At 52.4% G+C, this 23466-nt stretch overlaps 6 protein-coding genes across 6 annotated transcripts; 3 read left to right on the plus strand and 3 right to left on the minus strand.

Moving 5' to 3' along the window:
* Positions 1 to 1649: 1649 nt before the first annotated feature.
* Positions 1650 to 9241, minus strand: pyr2 (non-reducing polyketide synthase pyr2). The gene is made up of 2 exons (XM_022548217.1): positions 2725 to 9241; positions 1650 to 2659 (listed from the first exon to the last, which is right to left on the minus strand). The coding sequence occupies exons 1-2, from the start codon at positions 9195 to 9197 to the stop codon at positions 1711 to 1713; spliced, it is 7422 nt and encodes a 2473-aa protein (XP_022402160.1). The 5' UTR covers positions 9198 to 9241; the 3' UTR covers positions 1650 to 1710.
* Positions 9242 to 9709: 468 nt separating this feature from the next.
* ASPGLDRAFT_81183 (uncharacterized protein) lies at positions 9710 to 11702 on the plus strand. The gene is made up of 4 exons (XM_022550105.1): positions 9710 to 10034; positions 10086 to 10846; positions 10900 to 11116; positions 11168 to 11702. Exons 1-4 carry the CDS (start codon positions 9722 to 9724, stop codon positions 11503 to 11505), a joined length of 1629 nt encoding a protein of 542 aa, XP_022402161.1. The 5' UTR covers positions 9710 to 9721; the 3' UTR covers positions 11506 to 11702.
* A 187-nt stretch (positions 11703 to 11889) lies between these two features.
* On the minus strand, positions 11890 to 13659 carry ASPGLDRAFT_81184 (cytochrome P450). Its single transcript, XM_022550106.1, has 2 exons — positions 12178 to 13659; positions 11890 to 12120 (listed from the first exon to the last, which is right to left on the minus strand). Exons 1-2 carry the CDS (start codon positions 13628 to 13630, stop codon positions 11957 to 11959), a joined length of 1617 nt encoding a protein of 538 aa, XP_022402162.1. The 5' UTR covers positions 13631 to 13659; the 3' UTR covers positions 11890 to 11956.
* A 519-nt stretch (positions 13660 to 14178) lies between these two features.
* ASPGLDRAFT_45424 (uncharacterized protein) lies at positions 14179 to 18674 on the plus strand. The gene is made up of 3 exons (XM_022546241.1): positions 14179 to 14247; positions 14297 to 16798; positions 16852 to 18674. The coding sequence occupies exons 2-3, from the start codon at positions 14372 to 14374 to the stop codon at positions 18550 to 18552; spliced, it is 4128 nt and encodes a 1375-aa protein (XP_022402163.1). The 5' UTR covers positions 14179 to 14247; positions 14297 to 14371; the 3' UTR covers positions 18553 to 18674.
* A 124-nt stretch (positions 18675 to 18798) lies between these two features.
* Positions 18799 to 20823, plus strand: ASPGLDRAFT_168610 (uncharacterized protein). Its single transcript, XM_022542674.1, has 5 exons — positions 18799 to 19192; positions 19249 to 19994; positions 20048 to 20142; positions 20196 to 20317; positions 20372 to 20823. Exons 1-5 carry the CDS (start codon positions 18886 to 18888, stop codon positions 20692 to 20694), a joined length of 1593 nt encoding a protein of 530 aa, XP_022402164.1. The 5' UTR covers positions 18799 to 18885; the 3' UTR covers positions 20695 to 20823.
* A 312-nt stretch (positions 20824 to 21135) lies between these two features.
* Positions 21136 to 22142, minus strand: ASPGLDRAFT_24498 (uncharacterized protein; the record flags this gene model as incomplete). Its single annotated transcript, XM_022543393.1, has 3 exons — positions 21136 to 21298; positions 21357 to 21593; positions 21787 to 22142. The coding sequence occupies 3 exons, from the start codon at positions 22140 to 22142 to the stop codon at positions 21136 to 21138; spliced, it is 756 nt and encodes a 251-aa protein (XP_022402165.1).
* Between the last annotated feature and the right edge of the window lie 1324 nt (positions 22143 to 23466).

Raw genomic sequence — 23466 nt, forward strand, 5'->3', positions numbered from 1 at the left:
ACATTGTAGAAAGGTATTATTGTTATTGTAAAGCAAAAGCCTGTGAATTCCCTCTTCCGGTTAGCTTTTTCCCTTTGGGTATGGTGTCCTGATATGCCCATCTGTAATTACTGCAGCCCGTCCTAGAGAATAGAAACCAACCTCTCGCTGTTCTAACACTCCGTCCTTCCAACTTTAATTTTTCTTTACCAGCCCGATCACCTGCATGCGCTCAATGACCCTCTTTCCCTCATTTTTTTTTCTTTTTCGTTGCAAACTGCGGCTGAGCACCCACTGTCTCCACCTGCTTTCATTACCGTCCCTCTCACGATCACTGAGGTGACACTGAAACATGGCAGTACTCTCTTCAATGAACAAATTGGCAGTCTTCTGATGCGGTGGATACGTCTTCCTGGCCTTGATTGACCTATACGGGGGTCTCGCCCACCTATGCATACGATTTAACACCAAAATTTGTCAGAATTAAAACCTCTCTTAACAACCACAACTATAATGAATTCACTATTTAATGTTATTTCCCGGTTAGGCCTACGTGGAAAACTAATCTGCAAAGGTTTGAAATAATCTGACCCAGGCGTTGCTGCGAATCGGTGCTGCGATTTGTTGTATATCACAACCTCCACAATCGACCGTCTTGCTTCATCAATAGAACCGCTACCAGAAGCGATTACATCAGGATCCTGGATTTGGCCCAATAGCCTGGGGTCTCTTCTTCCTGCTTAACTTCTTTTCTTTTGCCTGCTCCTTCTGTTCTTTCATTTTCTGGAGATCTGCGTGAGAGAATAGCCCTAGTCCAACCAACCGCTTTCGTGACCGTAAAGTCTTGGTAGAGAGGGCCTTTCTCATATCAAGAATATCACTGCGCATAAGCTCATTGGTTACTATAAGCCGTGTATAAAGTCACATACAGGTAGACTCGACACCTGCATAGCCATGTATTAAGATTGGCTGGGACGGGTATGAGTAAATCCGAATCCGAATCACTGATCACTTGTCAAGAGAAGATTTGTTTGTGGCTATGTGCAGATGCCAAGATAGAGATTGGAATTGCGCGGCGCTGTGCGGTGTTAAATGACGGCTCACCCTCTGTATAGTGCACTCACCCAAGCTCACCTCTAACTCGCTTAGGAATAGATATATACCACATTAACTAAAGGAATTAGTACATACGACCATAGGGTGTGGAGAACAGGGCTTCCCGTCCGCTCAGCCGTACTTAAGCCACACGCCGGCCGGTTAGTAGTTGGGTGGGTGACCACCAGCGAATCCCGGCTGTTGTATGTTTTTTGTTTTTGCCGAACTCGCGTAGCGAGTGAGTGAGGCTGTATTTCTACTCTGTTTATGCCAATGGCCTAAAGTCAAGGGTGAGTGTTGGGGTGATCAGTGGGTGAGCAGAGCCATGCAAAACCAAACAGTACCTTTAAAACATTATAACATGATGATAGAGTATATTTGATTTTGATGGGTGGATGCTTGTTCGAATTTCGTCGTTGTTCAGCGTGGATGACATCAAACTGATACGTAAATGTGCCCTAGTTGCCTAGTTATGTATCTCAACTTGACAACAAAGAGGTTGGGACTAGGCACGTGAGCTGGACTACTCGATAAACTCCCCACGCGACGTTCAATTCTACACACAGTACACTCAAGGCAAGATACATAACTCTTGATTCTTTGTTTACTCAGGGTATAATTTTCAATTAATTACAGCTAATCCTTCTTCTCTCCCAAAGTCGCAGACAACTTGGACGCAGCTTCAGCCGCAAGCTCACCAATCGACGACCCTCCCAGAATCTTCAGAATTGGCACATCCACCGAGAGTTCCTTCACAAACCATCCTCGCAAGTCCAGCGCGACCAACGAGTCAACTCCCAACTGAATCAGAGCCGTTTCGCCCGAGACTTCATCCTCTTCCGGCAACCCGAGCTTGCTGCGGAGTTTCGCAATGAACGCGGCTTCGACAATCTCAGCAGCCTCGCCTTCATTCTGAGCGGATTGCAGTTGCACCTTGACTGGCACCGTCTTAGTGTTCCCGCCAGAGGACGAGTTCCGCTCCGCCCAGTGCACGATAAAGTCCCAGGTCTTGGTGTTGCGGTACCAGATGACATCGGGACGTTGGACGGGGGACTCCAGCTTGAAGGACGCGATGATATCGGGGTTGCGGTTGGATTCCGGACGGCCAGCAAGGATACCTTCGGCGAAGAGCTCGTGGAGGTCTTGCTCGGACATGGAGTAGGAACCGATGGAGTTGACCAGGGCCTTGGTGAGCCAGGATCCGGCCTTGGAGACGTACCCGACACCGAGAATCTGGCCGGGGTTGATGATACTACCAGGGAGACCGCGCTTGCGGCGCGATTCGATAATGCTCGTCATGAACACATTGCCGGCGGCATAGGCAGATTGGCCTCGGTTACCCAGCGGTCCGGCGATCGATCCCATCAGAATGAAGAAGTCCAGGCCAGAGCCGGAATAGAGGTCGTTGAGCAGGACGCTACCCTTGACCTTGGGCATCAATGTGCGTTGCATCTCCTCGAATGACATATTCATCAGTAGACTGTCGTTGAGAAGCATAGCTCCGTTGACCACACCGCCAACCGGGGGAAGATCCTTGCGGATAGCCTGGTCGACATTCAGGATGGATTCCTGACTGGTAACGTCCCTGATTTCAAGAGTTAGCATTGTCCAGTCAAGTTTGCGAAAAGTGAAAAAGCGAAGGATTCTTACATGGACATCGGGACAATATTGGCACCAAACTCCGCCATTTCCTCAATCCAATGCTGATCAACCTTGGGGTTCCGGCTGGTAAGGACAAAGTTGCGAGCTCCCCTGTCAAGCATCCAGTGACACACAGACTGTCCAAGGTCACCCGTCATTCCGACTAACAAGTACGTCTTGTGGGCCGACAAAACAACCAAGGAACTGGCCGGTTGCATCTTCACTGGAACGGCACGAGACTTAGTCCAGTCAATAATCCGCAGACCATCCTCGGATACGCCACCTTCAGCCAGGTGCGCCACATCGACGCTGTCCATCTTCGTCCCCATGCAGCTCTCTACCAATTGCGATGCAATCTGTAGCAGTGTCGCGCCCTTTGCGACATCACAAGGCTTGCTCACGACAGCGGTGTCTTGACGAAGCGTCTCAGGACGCTCACAACGCAGGCTGGTAAGCGACATCTGCTCGATTCTGGCAAAGTTTCGATCCGAGCTGGCCCCAACGGAAGCGGCAACCGACACGTTCCGAGGCAACACGCGCATCAACGAGGGAGTCGGCATCATTTCATGAAGGTAGACCGTCTCGTGTGACCGGCCCTCGGGCTTGCTTGTGGTGAAGCACGTCTTGACACGCTTGGATTTGGCGTGGGTCGAGACGACATTTCGGAGAACTTCGTCCGCTTCGTGGACCAGGATACTCGTGTTGGGTGTTGCCTGTGCAAGCAGATGCTCAGCGGTGATGGCAGCGGCCATTGAGGTAAGGTAACTGGCCTCTCGGCCTTTAGCGGCAGTGGGAATAGGGCAGCACCAAGACGGCGTCACGGAGACGACGGACGCATTGGTCTCAGACAAGGCGAGCAGACGACCCTGTGTCCTCTCATCGCGTCCGATAATGAGATGCAAGAAACCAATTGCATCCACTCTGACGGCAGTTGACGTGGAATAGTCGACTCGAATCTGGACCTTGAACGCGCCATCCTTGGGACTCTGTTGCTCAAGAAGGAACTCATAGTTGTTCTGGTCCTTTTGAACACGGACAACCGCATTTTGCACATCCACGGAATTGTGAATAACCCGTCGCTCAGACATGTACCGGTTGTTCATGGCGCTGTCGTTCTGGAGGCGGGAAATCCATGGCTTGCCGTTCTCCAATCGAATCTCCGTTTCGATGTTCCAGACACCGTTTGCCAGGCTGTAGTCATTGTCGGAATCATTGTGAGCCATACGCATCAATGCAGTGGCGACAGTTTTCGCCTGCACGGCATCCTCGTCGACAATGTTGTAGTGCTGGAAGTATGCCAGCGGATTCTCGTAACCAGCACAGGCGAGCAATCCCTTGCTCATGCTCTGGTAGGGGTTCTCAGACTCAGGACCGGCGGTGATCCACAGGAATCGGTAGCTAGCGCCCATGAGGGTCTTGAGGGTGTTGAATCGCTGCTCGTTCAGCTCATCGAAGCATGGCGAGTCCAGATCGGAGACGTTCAAGATGGTGGCCATCGACGATTCGGGCAGATCGAGTGACTCCAGGGTTTGGGCCTTGATGACACGGGAGAAGGACGGTGCCACCAAGTCCTCCACCTCAGCCACCAACGACGAGGTTTCCGGCTTCTCGCCTCCAATGATGACCAAATCGTTGTGTTGCGGTGCCTGGACCCCAGACGTCAAAGGCTCCCGAAGCAGCTGGATTCGGTCATCCACGGCTTGGGCCACAAACACGGAGAACGGTCTCAACAGCGAATCGTCGTGCGGTGTAACCGTGTCCAGACCGGCGAAGCCAGCATCCTTGAGGAGGTTATCCCACTCCGCAGCCTTGGCCATGAGACCCCATGGTCGGCCATCGGCCTCGCCTTGCCACCATTTCTCAAACCCGCTGAAGATAAACGACGCAAGCAGTTCATCGGTGTTGGTTCCTTCCAGACACAGCAGATAGCCACCGGGTTTCAACAAGCTGCGCATCCGGGTGAGAGTATCCTTCAGACACGCAGTAGGATGGATAGAACCCGCAGCAACAACCAGATCGTACGAACCCTCCTGGAATCCCTGCTCCTTGGCTCCCCTCTCCGGCTCGAACAACTTGTACGTGAAGCGCTCTGCATGCTCGCTGAACGTCTTCTCCGCTTCCTCGAGGACAACGGGAGATACATCGGTATACATGTAGGAGTGGTATGACATCCCAATGCGGTCCAGGATAGCCTGCGTGGCAGGTCCGCCACTGGCGCCGACTTCCATGATCTTCATGCGAGGGTAGCGGAAGGCGATTTGTCCGGCGACATCTGCCATGTGCGTGATGATAGCGGGGTCTGCGAGTTCGCGCTTTAGCCGATCCAGGAGGCTCTTTTCGCGGAGGGTTTCCATGATGGAGGTTTCGCCACGGAGGAAGGAGGACATGGTTTCTGAGACGGTCTGGATTGCGAGCATGTCGACGCCCGTCTCACCGGCCAATTGGGTGGCAACAGCGTCTCGGTCCTCGTCGAGCCATTCCTTTTGGCAGATGGGGTGTTCTCCGGAGCGGGTTGCTGAAAGAACATTGTCAAACCAGGCCACGACCCTGCTCTGGTGCGAGTCGAGCTTATCGCGCACATCAGCAGGAAGACCTGCCAGTATGTCCCGAATATACAGCAAAACGAGTTTCTCCTTCAACCGTCCCGTATCGAGCTGCTCACGCGTGGCCGGCACATAGACGGCCTCAGCATCAGGGTGCATCGGGCCCCAAACCGTCTCAGAGAACATCAAACGGTCCTGCTCAGGCGTCAGAGTCTCCAGCGGCGAAATCTGAACACCCTCCATGTGCACCACGGCCGTTCGGTCTGCCGTGAACAAATCTGCATCACCCTGAACACCATTGGGTCCGTATCCCGTAATAACAGCGTCAAACGGAAGCTCAGCACCAAGGACGTCGGGAGATTTACCGTCAAAGCGACCTGTGTTGATAGTGATCCGGTTGATCTTGGTGGGGATCTGCAGGGTGGCCAGTCTTCCATCGCCTGGGGTACCAATAGCCGCGAGGATGGTTTGGAGGATGGTGTCCATGAGGGCTGGGTGGAGGATGTAGCGATTCTGCGAGTCCATCGAGCCGGCATTCAGCATGGTACCGCTGGAGGCGTTCATTTGTCTTGTCAATGCGTTGATGCTGTGGAAAAGACCTGTGTAGCCGTAGCCTAACTCGCCAAGGTATTTGTAAAACTCCTCGATGTCGACGGGGGACGGCAGTGCTGGCTGCGAGTGGGATCGGGGAGGAAGTGCGTCAACGGCCTCTCCCCCGATAGCCATCTTGATCGTACCTCCGGCGCAAAGCTTCATGGTTCCAGCAAAAGCAGCGTGGCAGCTGAAATCAGCAGAAGTAACAGCGCCCTCTGTCCGCAGATTCTCAACCTTGAAAATCGTCTCGACGGCAGCCGCATCATCGCTCAACGAAATCGCAGTCTCGATCGCGAAATCGCCAACCTCGACAAGCTGCAGCTTCTGCTCGCCAGCAATCGCACTAGCCGCTTCCAACGCCATTGCGACATATCCAGTGGCAGGGAAGATAACCTGCGACTGGATTTGGTGGCCATCGAGCCAGTCGATGTCCGCGCGGCGCAAATAGTTCCTCCAGCGCCACTCCCCATCGAGTCTCTCGGGGCTCCTGATACCCAGCAGTTGATTCGGGGCATGCTCCCGGTGAGCGATTTTCTTGGACAGTCTCGATTCGGCCCAGTAGGTCTGCGAGTGGTCGAATTGGTATGTCGGGAGATTGCGCACAAAAGTCAGCTCCCGCGATGGGTCGAAGAGCTTCACGTATTGAGAGGCATCGATTGCATCAGCGCCCAGATTGGTCCAGAAGGAGCCGATAGCCGTCGCGAGCGATTCAACGCCGGTGCCGCCACGCTTGAGAAGACCGATGTAGGGAGCTTCGGTGTTGGCGTTTGGTATGTCGCCCATGGTCTGCATGAATGGTCCCTTGAGCGCGGGGTGCGGGCCGATTTCAACCATCATGTCGTACGATGTGTGGTTCATGGCCGCTGTGCACGCCTGCGTGAACATGACCGAGTTGAGCATGTTGCTGTTCCAGTACTCGCCAGCCAGGGCGCCCAAGTGCTCGGGTCCAATTTTCTGACCGTCGTGGACGCTGGAGAACCACACTGCTGCCGTCGGGGCGGAGGTCTGAAGGCTTGCTTCCGCGAGCGCCTTGATGTAAGGCTCGGAGCAGGCGACCATATGGTGGGAGTGGTATGCGGTGCTGACTCTCAGGACACGGGCGAATTTCCCTTGCTCCTTGAGGAGGGCGTCGACTTCTTTCACGGCATCCTCATCACCAGAGAGTGTGATGCTGCTGGGTGAGTTAAAGGCGGCGACCTTGATGCGTCCTTGGAATTGTTCTTGCTCGCATAGCTCCCTGGCTTCCTCTGGGGCTAATCCGGCAGCAAGCATGGAGCCAGACTGATCGTTGGCACCCGCGAGTCGCGCGACGTGGCCTCGAAGGTGGGCGATACGGATGGCACTGGTGGCGGAGAAGACTCCCGCGGCGTATGCTGCTGCGATTTCGCCCGAGGAGTGACCGACGACGACGGAGAGACTGATTCCCAGTATACGGAGGTAGTTTACCAGCAGGATCTGGACGGCCGTGCAGAGCGGCTGCGAGACAACAGCCTGATCTAGACGAGACGTCTCCTTGGCCGCTGAGAGCTCGTCGAACAATGTGGTCTCCGGCCGGCACTCTTCGGGTAAGGTATCGAGAGCCTTCTGCAAATCTGCAAGCCAGTTCTTGGCTGCGGGACAGACGGTGATGAGATCCAGACCCATCTGCGGCCACTGCGCACCCTGACCGGTGAAAACACCCAGAATGCTCTTGGGGCTCGAGGATGATGACCGGACGACCTTGGTTGAAGGGTTCTTCGCCTGTCTGCGCTGGAGTTCTGCTGCAATCTCGGATTTTAGCGCGTCTGCCGACGAGGCCCAGAGAGTCACACGGTGGGTTAATTGCTCTCGTCGAGCCAGAAGCGACCACGCCACATCGACGAGGTCGATTTCAGGGTGAGATTCGAGGTATTCCGCGTACGCACTTAGCGTGGCACCAAGGGTCCGCTCAGAGATGGCGGAAAAGGCAAATGGGAGGATAGAAGGCAATGTCTCATTCGTCGCTGGTGGTTGTTCTGGCTCATAGCCTTCGAGAATAACGTGGGCGTTTGTACCTCCAAAACCAAAGGAGTTCACTGATGCGCGCTTCGGGACACCTTCTGGTCGTTCGGGCCAGGGAAGAGCCTTTGTGGGAATTTCGAGATTGGAGTAGAATGGTTCAACCTTGGGGTTGAGGTTGTTGAAGTGGAGGTTAGGAACGAGGGTGTCATTTTGCATGCAGAGCGACGCCTTGATAACACCGGCCAGACCCGCCGTTCCCTCGGTATGACCAAGGATTGTTTTAATAGACCCAACATATAGCTTCTGGTCCTCAGATGTTTGTGATGAATTGGAGCTAGAGTATCCCGAGTCGGAACGGTCCGCGGAGAAACAGTTTGCGATAGCACCCGCCTCTTGCGGATCGCCTGCTTGCGTACCCGTGCCGTGCGCCTCGAAGTACTGGCATCGATCTCGTGGTAGTTCGAGCTGGAGACCGGCCTTCGCGTACGTGGACCGAATCAACTGCGCCTGCGCTTCACTCGACGGCATCGTGATACCCATACTGCGGCCGTCTTGGTTCACATTCGATTCACGAATCACGCATTCAATTGGGTCACCATCGCGAATGGCGTCGCTCAGACGCTTCAAAGCAAGCGATGCTACACCCTCACCGCGGGCATAGCCATCTGCTTTTTCATCCCACATGCGGGATCGTCCAGTCGGGGAGAGCATGGTAAGGTTGGAGGCGGAGATATAGAAAATCGGAGAAAGAATGAGGTTTGTGCCGGCAGCGACGGCGACGTTACAGTCCCCAGCCCTCAAGGCATTCACAGCCAGATGAACGGCGACAAGGGACGAAGAGCAAGCGGTATCGATCGTCATGGACGGACCGTGCCAGTCGAAAAAGTACGACACCCGATTGGAGGCATTGTTTCGCGCCATTCCAGTGGATGTGTATCGTGGTAGATTCTCGGTATCCCGGGCCAAAACTTGGCTGTAATCGTCGCACATCTGCCCGCAGTATACGCCTGTCGAGGACCCCCGCAGGTCTGAGAGACGGAGACCGCCCGCTTCGAGCGATTCATAGACGGTTTCGAGGACGAGTCGCTGTTGCGGATCCATGCTTTCCGCTTCGGCTGCTGAGATGTTGAAAAAGGGCGCATCAAAGGCGCGAACGTCTTCTTGGAGGAAGTAGGATTCTTGAACGTTGGAGGTGCCGCCATGGGGGCCGTCGGGGTGGTAGTACGCATCGACATTGAATCTGCCTTTCGGAATCTTCGATGCGACATCTTGCGGGTTGGAGAGGAGAGACCAGAGTCGAGTCGGCGAAGATGCGGCCCCAGGGAACCGGCAACCGGTACCAACAATGGCAATTGGTTCCGGCATTTTTTTTTATCGCTTCTACTGAAATGGGAGGAGGAAGAGAGAAGGAGAGAGGGAGGGAGGGAGGGAGGGAGGTAGAGGCAGCAGACAAGCCAATGTGTTATACAAATGGGAAAGGTAAGGGAATTGATATGGAGTACGGAGTATGAAATGAAAGACGGCAATGTTAGCTGAATACTGGGGCATTTCATGCTCAGCTCTCAGCTCTCAGCTACGTGCAATTGATCGTCTGAATTTTAGCAGCTCTTCTCCGCCGCCAGATGGGCCCCATCTGGATGCGTCGCAAACACTAGCTCTATGGATAGAGTTTCGTGGCTAGCTGGATCTCGAGCTGAATCATATACTATCCTGATTGGAAAATTGGGGTTGATCATGTTTGTGGTAATACCCGTAATACCGGTATTAGTGTCAATACTGGCGTGGAATTTTATTTCAAATTAAGTAATCTAAGGTCGAGAGGACTAACTCTCAGCCCAATTCGCTCTCGACTCGGTATCCTCGAAGCTGCAGTTGCACCGGAATCAAAAATGTCGACCTTAGAGCATGGCTATCTTCCAGATGATCCGCTATTTGTGCGGCTCCTCTGGATTGCATCTCAATGCCACGAACCAATTCTGAACGATCGGCTCCGGGGAGTTCAGGTGGATTTTCCCACCTTGCTCCGTGATATTTTGGTATTTCGACAAAAAATTCGTGATGCTCTTTCTCCAGATGTCATAGATGAGAATGGAATGGTTGCTAGAGATGGCGTGTACATTGGCCTTTTGGCAACGGCCAGCCATGAATATATAGTGGCTGTTTTTGCAATCGCTGCTCTTGGTGCGGCAATTGCACCATTGCGTTAGTTATACAATTTCCCTGAATCCTAGTGCACATGCTGATAAAATATAGCACCCGGCATATCGACAGAAGAGACGCTCGGATATATCAATCTGTGCGGTGCTTCTGTTGTCCTGGTCGGACCTGAGAGTGAAAATGCGGCAGCTGAGATACAAGAGCATTCCCGTATTAATGAATCCCAGCCCATCCAGACTCTCTTTCTGAGTAAATGGAGCGCATCGCAGGAACAACTTGAGACTCCAACCGCCACGATCCAACCCGGGTTGAAATTTGACAATGAACGTCCGGGGTTGTTACTCTTCACCTCAGGCTCTACCGGCGCTCCTAAAGCGGTCATTCATGCCCGTCGCTATCTGTACTCTCTGACACGACTTCCTCCTCGTGTCGGAAAGGGTGAGGTGCATCTGTGTGTGGCAGAACTGGTGTCCTTCACGAGCGGCTTCCATCAGGCTTTCAGCGGTCTTCTCCGTGGCACACGCATAGAAATGTACCATTTTGCAACCAGACCAGAGCTGCTCTGGAATCGGTTGAAAGAAGGAGACGTTACGACTGTCTGCCTCATTACCAGAATGTGGTGGGACATGATGGTCTATTACCAAAAGGTGATCTGCCAGTTGCCGCAGAATCAGGCGCAGGAATATGTCCAGGGTGTGCGGCATTTGCGAGCACCTCAATCTGCGGCAGCAATGCCTCCGCCTTTGTTAAAGCGTTTCTGGAAGGAGTTGCTTGGGAAGTCTCTGTTAGTTACGTTTGGTACCACGGAGTCGGGGGTGATCTTCCTGTCTTCGGATGAGGAATCTGGCCGTCCGGAGGTGAGTCTCTGTTCATGTCTCAGTAGGCATGCAGGTACTGATTTTGATTGCAGGCAAATGTTGGAAAACCGGCACCTTATGTCACCATAAAGCTAACTGAAGGAGATCGTGGAGAATTGTGGGTGAAAAATAGTACTCTCATGCTCGGGTATATGGGCAAGGAGAAACAAGACCAGGATATCTTCGATGAGGAGGGATTCTATTGTACCAACGATGTCTTCCATCGTGATGGTGATAGCTACGTCTGGGATGGACGAGCAAAATCAGGCTGTAAGTCTTCCCCCACTTCCAACTTTTCCGGACGAATTCTGACTGCCATAGGGATCTGGTTTGAGGGCCACCCAGTGCTACTCAAGAGCATAGAAGACCAGCTACTTGAGCTACCGTACGTGGAACAAGGGCATGTCTTGGCGCTGTGGGGAGGAACCACGCACCAAGTCGCGGCCTTGGTCCGTTTCCAGCCGGAAAAGGTTCCCAAGAATGAATCGAAGGCTTTGAACACCGTGCGCCAAGATCTCTCTGGCAAGCTGCCGGAAACTCACTTACCGACCGTGCTTCGGATTTTGCATGATGGGGAGGATGTTCGCCAGACATGGACTATGAAAACCGCGCTAGATGATAAGGAGGTTCAGAGGTTTTTCCCGTCTAGCTCTGTCTAAGTCTGCTGGTGTACATAATTTACAAATACACCTCCGTACGGAGTAGAGCTTAGTTACAAGGGCTGAACTGTGGAGCTGTCGGCAATGGAATTTTCACGACGCTGAGATTTCCAACATATTCTCGTCATAGTACAGCTGGCAGAAATGGCTGGCAGGGTGTTTACACATAATATAATGCAAGCGAACATTGGCATCACATCACAGCTGAGCTGGGTCCAAGTAAATCTACGAGTCAGCGCGCGGTCCATATGGCGGTCCACCTTTCAGCTGTACACAAACAGCCACATGAGGGGTGGGATTTGGAATCGGTCAAGGACTGGTAAGTGACAAGTGCTTACCGAGATGCGCCGGTATTAAAAGTTACCATTACAGTGGAAAGGTGTGTTGATCTCGGCCCAATTCCGCCAGTTCATCATTCCTACCAGAACTATGTAATTACGGAGTACATTTTTCACACCACATCTGCCCGATGGAATCGCAAATTGACCTTCTTGGGTTGGATGATTAGCCCCACACCCTTTTCGAACACATCACCGACGTCTGGGTTCTCAATTCTGTCAAATGTCCGGGCCAGACGCATCAGAGTGTATGCGGCTTGCGTCAAGGCGAATTGCTCTGGTATTTTGGTCAGCACTCTTCAGACTAGCTGCAATGAAGTAAAGTAGAACGTACCTCCAGGGCAGTGTCGCGGACCTCCGTTGAACGGAATATAGCTCCAACCAGGCCGCAATCCAGAAGACCACCGATCGGGCTTCCACTCATGAGCATCATCACCCCAAAGATCCGGCCGTCGGTGCATGATATACGTCGTAAACAGCACAGGCGTGCCCTTGGCGACCGCAATAGGCTGCGAACCGTCCGCGCCTCCGCCAGTCGGGAGTACGGTATCACACAGCGCCTGCTTGCCATTGACACCAATGGGCGGGAACATGCGCAGCGTCTCGCGCAGCGAACTCTGTAGATATGTGCATCCCTTGAGACTTTCGAAGGAAATCAGCTCGTCGCCTTCGTCACCACCGGGTCCGAACATGGTCAGGATCTCAGTGCGAAGACGATCCCATGCACCGGGCGTGTGCGCGAAGCAAAGTAGCGACCAGGAGAGTAGGGTGGCGGTGGTGTCGCGACCGGCGAAGAGGAGTTGCATGAGCTGGTCGCGGAGTTCGGTGCGGTCTTGGGTTGCTTCAACGAGTGTGCGGAGGAAGATCCCCTTGTTCTTTTCCGGGCTGTGCTTTTCGTCGTCGACTGGCTCTGATGCTTCCTTCTCTTCCTTCTTGGTTTCTGCGTGGACGGCTAGGGCCTGGTCAACGAAGCGCACTGTGTACTCTTTACATAGGCGACATGCGCGGCGGAAGGCTGACCGGCAATCCACGATCCAGTAGAACGGTCCGATAAACATCTTCAGTCCGACGCCTGTAGTAGCCGTGTGGAATGCCTCCTCGAAGGCCTGTGTCTCAGAAGCTTCTTTCTCGCCCACATCGCTTTGCAGCTGACTCTCGACACTTTCTCCAAACAGAAATTGCGTCGCGTTATCCAAAGTGAATCGGTAAATGTACGGCATAACGTTCCTCGGCGATGTCCAACCATCATCCCCAGGCTGGTCCCCCAAACGACCCAACAACCTCGACACATGCAGCTCCGTAGCACTCAAATCACTAACCTGCTTCCGCTGAAAAGCAGGCCTCACAACCGCGCGCGACCTTGCCCAAATATCCCCATCAGCCGTAAAAACACCGACGCCCAAAAACGGCCCGAACTTCTTCGCTCGCGCAGGACCCAATCCCCAATGTCCAAAATTCTTCGACAGCATACATTGCACGTTAGCAGGCTCAGCCGTGAAGATACTCGCGGTGGGCACTAGAGGCGCTTCAATCGCGAAAGTCCAGAAACCGTGAGAGCGGAAATCAGCTCCCAGCCAGTTCTCGAGGACATCACCACGGATGCCTAGAATTCGAATTAAGCGGCCCAAACCGGCTGGCCAGCGGGTTTGGGTTGTTGATGGTTTGGCGCAGGAACTTTGGGAGGTGAGGGTCTTGAGGCGCCACCATTGTAGAACCTGCCCGACGAAGTAGTTGAGGACGGCGGCTAGGATGACCGCAATCAAGGCCTGGGAATAGGAAAGGGCCATGATTCTGAGCAGGTGTATGGGACGGCAGGAGAGGAGGGGGTGGGAGGGAAAGTAAAGAAAAATAACATCGCCGATATTGGAGCCGATCGATTATTAGGGCTGCTGTGAGCGGTCAATTCCTTGGAACCGGTCCCACACTGGTCAGCCGCAGTATGGTACGGTATTTACCGGCGGTGACCCGTATCGGTGTGTATTTCAGTGTTTTACGAATCCATCCCCATTACGTAAACAAACCTGGACTTTTATCATAATCGGACGCTGCTTTTTCCCTCCATACTTCAAACACAGTTATGTTAAGCCCCAAGGCCTTGTCACTGGCTGTGCATACGGCCGGACTGGTCGTAGCCGCCATTGGCAGCGGGCCAGCTCTGAAAAGTGCGATCCGTCAGATCAGGCCGAAATCCAGCGGTCTTTCTCAGGGACTGCATCTGTATCAGGATCAAGATGGTCCGGCAAGCGAGGAGACCATGGTTGAATTCTCCGACCGGTTTCCGCGCACTGCTTGTGCGGTGTTAACCCTGGTCGGAGCCATGGTAGCGCTGTCTCGGGCCGTGCTGACAGCCGATGAACCAGCGTCCCCTGTCCTGGTCGAACAATGGCTGCAATTCGGAACTTGGGTGAGAATTTAAATCAAACTGCATTGCATCTTGAACTAACAATGAGCAGCTCATTCTCTTGGCGCAATGTGGTGCTCTTCTAACCGAGCCTGTGTGCACTACCCGGTTTCGTCTGGGCTGCCATATGGCCGTTGCGACGGTCGTCTGGTTGGTCATGTTCCTCGTCGAGATGCATCACGCCCGGTATGAATTACAGACATGGAAAACAGCGCAGTTAATTTTGTCTGCAGTCGATGTCGTTCTTGCCCTGCTTGTGGCCTGCTCGGCTCTGCTCCTCCCGCGACGTCCAGATGTTCTGCGGAATGGTACCATTGTGGACCGACAATTTACCGTTTCAGCCCTTGATCGACTGACCTTTAGCTGGGTAGAGCCATTGCTGAGTTTGGCTGCTCGGAAACGAGATGTTCGAGTTGACGACCTACCAGAACTGGATCACAAGACCCGGTCCGAAACCTTGCAGGTATCCTTTGCAGAACAACAGACAAGTGACGCCAGCAATAAGAATTCAGGGAAATTGTTGAAAACATTGACTCGCTGTTATCGCTCCGAGATTGTCCTTCAGTTTGTGTTGGCCGTGATTTTGTCCATTCTGAGCTTCATCCCGCAAATCGCGCTCTTGCGAACCTTGCAGTCACTGGAAATGCCACTGCACGATCCTGATCGGTCAACCAGGGCTTGGCTTTGGGTGTTTGTATTAGGTCTCGCCATGGTACTTTCTTCGACTGTGAACACTTGGCTTGTCTGGATCTCGTATGGCGGCCTCAACATCAAGATTACTGAGCAGTTAGCTACGGTGATCTTCGACAAAGCTGTCCGTCGGAAGGATGTGACACAGCCTGCACAAATTCAGGCACCCGAGGGTGAGCCACTAGCGACCAAGCCAAAGAAAGATGGCAGCAGTTCGGCCTCAGGTAAAACACACCAGAGTACAATCAACCTGATTGCAGTCGACACTTGGCGCATCGCCGATTTCGCATCTCAAAGCTATCTTCTCTACCAGTGTCCCTTGCAGCTGGCAATTGCGTGCACCCTACTAGCCCAGCTGGTAGGCTGGCAAGGTCTTCTGGCTGGGCTGGGCGTGCTCCTAGTTCTCATGCCACTCAACGGAATGGCGGCAAAACGGTATTCAAGATCTCAAGGACGCATTATGGGAACCCGTGATAGCAAAATATCCGTCATCCTCGAAGCACTTCAGGGTATCCGGCAGATCAAGTTCGCAGCGCTGGAGTCTCGGTGGGAAGACAAGATCAATGGCTTCCGGGACTCTGAGCTGCAGTCCCAGTGGGCGGCTTGTCTTTGGCAAACAGCTCTCTTTGCCATGTATATTGTCGGTCCTGTAATGCTGTCCGCTGCTTCTTTGTCTGTGTATGCTATTATCAACGGGGGGCTGACGGCCTCTGTTGCGTTCACGTCTGTTTCAATGTTTGGATCGATCGAGGTTGCCCTCACGTCCCTTCCGGCAAGTGTTGCGGCACTGATGAACTCTCTAGTCAGTCTGGGACGTGTTGAGGAATTCCTCAATGCCCCAGAGAGCGTTCCCAACAGCGTTCCAGCGGATAGTATTGCCTTCTCGAATACATCGATATCATGGCCATCGCACGACTCCGCAGCCAGCATCGAGAACCACGGTTTCCACCTTCACAATCTCAACCTGGACTTCCCCAAAGGTGGCCTGAGCGTCATCTCCGGCCCAACAGGCTCAGGAAAGAGTCTGTTGCTCGCGTCAATTGTTGGCGAATGCGAAGTCCTAAGCGGAACTATCAAGGCACCCCCCCGGCCAACCTTCAACGAACGCATCAACGGAAACCAATGGATCATCGACTCGGCTATGGCCTACGTGAGCCAAGTCCCCTGGATCGAAAACGCGACCATCAAAGACAACATTATCTTCGGTCTGCCGTTTGACTCGGAACGATATGAGAAGGTCCTTTTTGTCTGTGCACTCGAGCCCGACCTTGCCTCATTTGCCGACGGCGATTCCACTGAGATTGGTGCCCGGGGCGTGAATCTTAGCGGTGGTCAGAAATGGCGTATTACTCTGGCACGGGCGCTGTACTCGCGTGCTGGCATTTTGCTCATGGATGATGTGTTCAGTGCGGTAGATGCGCATACTAGTCGTCATCTGTTTGAGCATGCGCTTACTGGGGAGCTTGCGTGGGGGAGAACCCGTGTCCTTATTACGCACCATACGGCGCTTTGTTTGTCGAGGACGGATTATGCGATTCATTTGGATAAGGGTAGCGTGTCTTATGCCGGTCCGGCACGGGATGTGGAGGGAGAAATCCCGTCAATACAGTCGCCAGATACCGACCTTCTCGTGAAAGCCACGGACATTCCGGATAGAGACGAGGCACTCGTGCAGCCACCGCCACGCCCACAACCAGAAAACAAGTCTAAGCCGGCACAGAAGTTCGTCAAGGACGAAGGAAAAGAGACAGGCTCTATTAAATGGGGTGTATACAAGGGCTATATCACGCACAGCGACAGCTTCTCACTTTGGTTCTTGGTCCTGTTTCTCTACTTGGGATACAGTTCCTTGACCATGGCCCGGGTAAGAGCCCGCCCCTTTTCTGCTGGGCTGATCATCTATGCTAACAGTAACAGGCATGGTGGCTCAACGTCTGGAGCAGTCAGGATTCCGTGCCTGAGCGGACTATGTCCGTCATGCATCATGCCGTTCATCAGTTGACGGTTACGGCTCAGAAGGACTACGATCTATCCTTTTACATCAGCGTCTACGTCGGCATGTCCGTGCTGGCTTGCGTCATAGGTGCTATCCGGACTCTCTTCGTTTTTGCCGTGTGTCTCCGGTCCTCGCGCAACCTGTTCCGGCATCTTCTCCGCAATGTCCTCAGGGCCCCGATGCGCTGGCTGGATACAGTTCCTCTCGGACGCGTCATTAATCGCTTCACATCGGACTTCAATACGATTGACTCAGCAATGGGTGGAGTGTTGGGAAATACTATTTTCAACGCAATCGAAATAATATCCACTGTTCTGGCCGGAGTCCTGGTCAACCCCGTGCTAGGTCTCTTCACCACGGCGATCCTCCTAATGTCACTCTTCTTCGCGCGCAAGTATCTGACAGCGGCTCGCGAGACCAAACGACTAGAAAGTACAGCAAAGAGTCCCATCTTCGTGCAATTTGACTCCGTGCTCAATGGCCTCGACACGATCCGGGCTTTCGGAAAACAACCCATCTACATTAACCGCATGCACGGCATCATCGATGGCCACGCACGCGCCTATTGGCATACCTGGCTCCTTAACCGCTGGCTCGCATACAGGATGAACCTGATGGGCGCCATTTTCACAACCACCACAGCTTTCTTGGCCATTGCAGCCAAGGGAACCACCGCGTCTGTGGCTGGTTTTGCCATCAGCTTTGCGCTGCGATACACGGCCATCATGTCCCGCGCGACCCAAATCTATTCAACCATGGAATTGTCGCTGAACAGCGTCGAGCGCATACAGGAATACACCGAGGTCGAGACTGAGGAAGACACCGGGATCGATCCTCCTGCCGCATGGCCTACGCGAGGCTGTCTCGAGGTGTCTGATCTTGTTGTCGGCTATGCGCCTGACCTACCGCCCGTGCTGCAGGGGTTGAACTTCCAGGTCGAAGAGAACCAGCGCGTGGGTGTGGTTGGAAGAACCGGTGCTGGAAAGTCATCATTGGCGTTGACATTGTTTCGCTTCCTCGATATCCGTCAGGGTCAAATCTACGTGGATGGAATTGATGTCTCGAAGATCAAGCTGCATCATCTCCGCAGTCGACTGGCCATCATCCCTCAAGATCCTGTCCTTTTCTCGGGTACAGTGCGGTCCAACCTCGATCCATTCGGCGAATATGACGACCTGCAGCTCGCGAGCGCTCTGGAACGAGTTCACTGGGGTGGTTCGGCCCAGACCGAAAAAGCCCGATCACTGGATATCCCCATATCCGAGGGCGGCCAGAACCTATCCCAGGGCCAGCGACAACTTCTTTGCTTGGCGCGGGCAATCGTATCACGACCAAAGATCATGATTCTAGACGAAGCCACGTCTGCAGTCGACAAGGATACCGACGAGCTCCTGCAGCAGTCTGTTCGGTCCGAGTTCGGGCGTCATTCTACCTTGTTGGTGATCGCCCATCGTATCAGCACGATTGCTGATTTCGATCGCATTCTTGTGCTTGATGCCGGGCGGGCGGTCGAGTTCGGGGCACCGCGGGAATTGATGAAGGTCCCCAATGGTGTTTTTCGCAGATTGGTAGAGGAGAATGGCGAGCGAGAGGAGCTGGAAAGGATCATTCATGGTAATTGAGCTGTACATTACTTCCAGTTAATTACAGTATATTACAATATGTACCGGTACTTATAATATAATAACTTAATCGACCGAGCTAGCCAGCTACCGATGTCCCCACGAAGTGGGACCGATTATGGCCCGTGTTTGCAGATCTTATTTTCAGTCCCCACAATTCAGCAAGCCACCTCTTCAGCCGCAGTACAATACGGTACGGTATGGACCGAAAGTACTTCAGTACGAAATACGGAGTATACCAGTACCATATAAACCATGTGCTATTCATAGTATTGAACCCCTAGATAAACACTACTCGTGAGCAACTGCACTGCTCATACACCCACTATCAAAATGACATCCAACACCATTCCCAATGAAGCCTTCTTCGTGAACATCCTGAACCGAGCCAAGTCCACCCCCTGGCCCATCATCAACGATACCACTTTGGGCATCAACGTGGGCTACACTCAGCTGCTCACGGATGTCCTGAGTACTCGGGACGCTTTGCGAGAAAGTATCCCGGACTCTTTGTTTGATGAACAGGGTCTGTTGCTTGAGAGTAGATCGTACATTGGGCTGCATACTACGCCGAATTACGAGTTTTATGTTGCGGCCTTGGCCATTTTGGCGCTGGGGGGAGCTATAATAGCACCTTTGCGTGAGTGGTAAAATCCCAATATCGAAAGAGAAAGGTAACTGATTGAATTTCACCAGGCCCCGAATTCGACCCGGAAAGCATATCACGCATGCTGCAGAAATTCCAGGCAAGTGCCGTCGTGCTCGGAGCGCAACAACTCCCGCTCACAGCTGGGATCAAAGCGTCGGCAGCGAGCCGGGACCATGCCCTCGGGATCGTCCCAGTGAAAATCAAGCAGCCAGCCCCGGCTGACCTGGCAGCCCTCAACCTATCCATCAAGGAAGACCAAGTCATCCCGGAGCACCGGCCCAGTCTGCTCGTCCACACCAGCGGCACCGCCACTTCACCGAAAAGCGTGGTCCAGACGCGCCGCCTCATCAACCTGAAGTTCCCTCCCACTTCTCCAAATGACCGTCTCTTGGTCTACGAGACCATGAACTGGATCAGCGCCCACGTCAATCTCCTGGTTCGCATCGTGACCGCGTCTCAGTGTGACATCCTCCCTACGTACCCAGGGCCGGCTGTTATCTGGGAGCATCTACGGCAAAACAGGATAACCAGCTTTGCTGGAGTTGCGCATACCTGGGGTGAGATGGGGAAATACTTTTTGGAGCATCTTGATAAGCTTCCGGCTGGGGAGAGGGAGGAGTATGTAAGGGGTGCTCAAGCAATTCAACGACCTTTTCTTGCGAGTGCTTCACCGCCGGCATGGTTGCTTCCTTTTTGGAAGAAGACTTTTGATCGTGATATTCAGATCGGTTATGTGGCTACAGAGCTGGGTGTGATATCTATGTTGACTACACCTGGCACTGATCATATCAAGGTATTTGTTCCAGTCTTGATAAGAATGGTCATCAGATTGCTAATGACTTCCAGCGCTGCCTTGGGAAACCTCTTCCGGGCATTACAGTAAAACTCGCCAATGGAGATCACGGTGAGATCCGTATCAAGACACCGTATATCTTCTCTCAGTATGTTATGGCCTCATCCATTCGACGCCATAAAAAATAAACTGACCACCCAGCTACCTGGACAACCCCGCCGCCACTAAGGCCGCTTTCGACGAAGAAGGCTTTTTCAAAACCGGCGACGCAGCCCATCGAGAAGGTGACCAATATGTATTTGACGGCCGATTGGGCACTGATTGTAAATTTTCATTCTCCATTCAGTTTGTCCCAGCAGTAACTAACACATACAAAGTTCTCGAACTCGACACTGGCATGGTCTCCATGGTAAACCTAGACTTGCAACTAGTCTCAAAGCCATACCTCTCCGAAGCGTACGGTATCCCTCTCGAGGGTGCCAGTAAACTAGGCATGTTGGTCCGGTTCAACAAATCCAGCGACAAAACGGAGGATGCGCTCTCGGAGCGTCTACGGACAGATGTCGCTGCTATCATCGCGCCGCATACGGCTCCGACTGTGATCCGGGTGTTGAGGGATGGCGAGACTGCTCCGAAGACGTCTAATAGGAAGATTTGGAGGAGGAAGGTGAATCATCCGTTCTTCTCTGAAGGTAGTTAGATTGTCTACTTTGGGGAGTTAAATTGGTGTGCAAATGGATATATGAGTACTTGAATTTAGTTTCATACAATACCAATCGATGTGCCTTACATCTAGCAAGAGCTCAGCAGGTTTGATAGAACGAAAGCCACAACTCCATTGAAGATATGTTTTAAAGACATCAGCTATGACACGCATTTACCCGTAGTATGCTCTGCATTTGCAAAAGTCTAGTCAAAAATCTTCCATCTTCCTCCATCAGTTCATCCACATCATCAAGCGGATAACCCATTTTCTTCTTCCGCGCATTGATAAGCTCATACCTCTCCCTACACAGTTCGAAATATTCGTTTTTAATCGATTGGTACCTCTCTTCCAGCTCCTGTGCCTCTCCCTCGGATGATGGCCTCGACGCTTTAATGTGGCCGGCTCTTGAGAACAAATGATCTTGAGATCTGAAGATTACCCACTCATTATATGCAAAGTCGTATCCCATGCAGTAGGGGCATGCCATGTGATTTCCACAGTCACCAGTGAGTTCTGGGAATCGATCAATGAAACCACGATAGCCCCGGCAGCCTCAGGCTTTTCCGTAGCATTCTGAGCATTGTCCGCTGTAGTGGTACTTCAGGACATCTCTATATTATCCGGATTAGTACAAGTACCAAGCAAACTATACTCACCGTCCATGTGGATTCACCATAATTTTCGTATCCGCACCCTTCCCAGTCTCTTCCGCCCCGACAGGGTTAAAGTCATACAGAAACTCGCTCAGCTCAACTTCCTGGAAAATACCATAATTGTCCTCATCGTAGAGCGTGTATTTGTCTTTCTCCGTATGCTCTGGCTCGTAGCCCTCTTTTTCCTCCCAGTAGCTGACATCCGGACCATTCAAAGTCCAGTATCCCTCGTCAATTAGACTCGCCAGGTAATAGGTTTTATTTTAATTGATGCTGTTGCAGTGTTCTCGTCGCTGTCACTGGTTGACTTGATAAAGAGCATCTCGGCTTGACGGGAAGCCCATAGGAAGATCAGGTCGCCGGGTTCGACCGGCTGCTCTAGAGAATACAGTCCCGCGAGCATAATACACCGAATAAATCACATAAAGTAAACCATGACGCGATGTTTGTCCTGATAATAGCACAGACGGCTTCGAGGGCATAAGCCATGCTTATTCGATAGATGCGGATTCCACAAACTATTTCTTGGGCACGCATGCTGATTTGGCGAAATTTGAACAGTGATTTGAGATCCAGGAGCCGGCATATTTCAGGGAGTAACTCAAGGGATAGATTTTCAAGACATCCAAGGGTGGATGAAGGGGAGCGAGCGGGCTGGAGGACAGAATCGTGGGTACGCTCGTGCTCATGTGGATTGATTCTGGCGACCGCGAAGTCAAAATCTCGGCGATTATAAGAAGCGACACGAATGATGTTCTTTTCTCGTGTGCATGATTCTCTGGTCTCCATGGTGGTATGGATTAGGCGCTTCCTCGTGTACATTCGCGTCTTACTTGGAAATCATACTATACATTCCTTTCTAGGTATAAAATTGGCACATACGACCATAGGGTGTGGAGAACAGGGCTTCCCGTCCGCTCAGCCGTACTTAAGCCACACGCCGGCCGGTTAGTAGTTGGGTGGGTGACCACCAGCGAATCCCGGCTGTTGTATGTTTTTTTGCCTCGCTCGCGTAGCGAGTGATTAAAGTTGCATAATCGCCTTCACCAGTAGTTAACATGCATGATATTCTGTGTCAGCACACTTGATAGAAATCAGATTGCTTTTGGGCGTACTCGTGCATCCAATCGTGTGTGCTGCTGGCTCTTGGTAGTAGTATTGTGTAACTTACTCTATGCCTAAATGAGTAGTACCATCACGTTTGGGTACAGGGTACTGTGTTTACTCAAAGTAAGAACAGTAGCCAGCGGATCCATTGGTGCTGTAACTTCTCAATTTGCCGCTAGCTTTGCCGCTAGCCGTTGCTTTGGTGAGGGTACTGAGAGGCCTAGGTACACATCAGATATCACCCACCTGTATCTTGATATTCCCATACAAACCTACCTCGTTGCAATAAGAGATAACTTGTAATATAACCCTATCAGCAACCCCAAACCCGACTTCCCCAGCGAGCGAATCACATGCACTTCCGAATCGGCAGTCTACTTCCGTTACCCTAATCCAATGATCTACTTTAACATACGCCCATCAGATAGTCCTAGCCCTTAAAACAACTGCAGATCTGCACTATATACGTATTGTCCCCCGCTTTTTACCCCATGAGTCCCGCTGCTTTGGCTTTGTGGGGATGGAAGATCTTCGGTGCGCCAAGGTAGTGTACGTCTGCAGTGTTAGGATGATGTTTTAGCAAACTCAATTGCGCGTGTTCATGCCTGTTTGGTTCAGGGTGCGGGTGTGTACTTTTTGCTTGTCTGATTCTGTACTTCGTATGCTGTAGTGTGGTGTGTTTGGGGTTATATATAGAGGGTTCCTAGGCTGGTATTGAAGTCCTCTTTTGTCTCAATTGTACAATCAAAATCCCAATAGAATATCTGCCTGCACACCATCTCAATTCCCTACTATCCCCATCTCCCAGCCTTCGGTGGCGAGTTCCAACCAGGTCTCTACAAGCCAGTGAAGGACCGCAAAGTCGCAAACCCCACCCCACTGGGCCTGTTTGCGTTTGCGTACTCGGTGTTTCTGCTGGGGTTTATCTAGATGCAGGTTAAGGATGTTATGGTGCCGAATATAGTGATTGGGCCGGTGTTTGCGTATGGGGAAGGGGGGGGGGGGG

This window comes from Aspergillus glaucus (genome assembly GCF_001890805.1).
Source record: "Aspergillus glaucus CBS 516.65 unplaced genomic scaffold ASPGLscaffold_7, whole genome shotgun sequence".
Lineage (NCBI taxonomy): Eukaryota > Fungi > Ascomycota > Eurotiomycetes > Eurotiales > Aspergillaceae > Aspergillus > Aspergillus glaucus.

Coding starts and splice junctions, on each gene's coding strand:
- ASPGLDRAFT_81183 (XM_022550105.1), top strand. CDS start 9,722: ATGTCGACCTTAGAGCATGGCTATCTTCCAGATGATCCGCTATTTGTG. Junction 10,847..10,899: donor AGGAATCTGGCCGTCCGGAG/GTGAGTCTCTGT, acceptor TTTTGATTGCAG/GCAAATGTTGGAAAACCGGC. Junction 11,117..11,167: donor TGGACGAGCAAAATCAGGCT/GTAAGTCTTCCC, acceptor TGACTGCCATAG/GGATCTGGTTTGAGGGCCAC.
- pyr2 (XM_022548217.1), bottom strand. CDS start 9,197: ATGCCGGAACCAATTGCCATTGTTGGTACCGGTTGCCGGTTCCCTGGG. Junction 2,660..2,724: donor AATATTGTCCCGATGTCCAT/GTAAGAATCCTT, acceptor TCTTGAAATCAG/GGACGTTACCAGTCAGGAAT.
- ASPGLDRAFT_81184 (XM_022550106.1), bottom strand. CDS start 13,630: ATGGCCCTTTCCTATTCCCAGGCCTTGATTGCGGTCATCCTAGCCGCC. Junction 12,121..12,177: donor TCCGCGACACTGCCCTGGAG/GTACGTTCTACT, acceptor CCAAAATACCAG/AGCAATTCGCCTTGACGCAA.
- ASPGLDRAFT_45424 (XM_022546241.1), top strand. CDS start 14,372: ATGGCCGTTGCGACGGTCGTCTGGTTGGTCATGTTCCTCGTCGAGATG. Junction 16,799..16,851: donor GTTCCTTGACCATGGCCCGG/GTAAGAGCCCGC, acceptor TAACAGTAACAG/GCATGGTGGCTCAACGTCTG.
- ASPGLDRAFT_168610 (XM_022542674.1), top strand. CDS start 18,886: ATGACATCCAACACCATTCCCAATGAAGCCTTCTTCGTGAACATCCTG. Junction 20,143..20,195: donor ACACCGTATATCTTCTCTCA/GTATGTTATGGC, acceptor CTGACCACCCAG/CTACCTGGACAACCCCGCCG. Junction 20,318..20,371: donor CGGCCGATTGGGCACTGATT/GTAAATTTTCAT, acceptor ACACATACAAAG/TTCTCGAACTCGACACTGGC.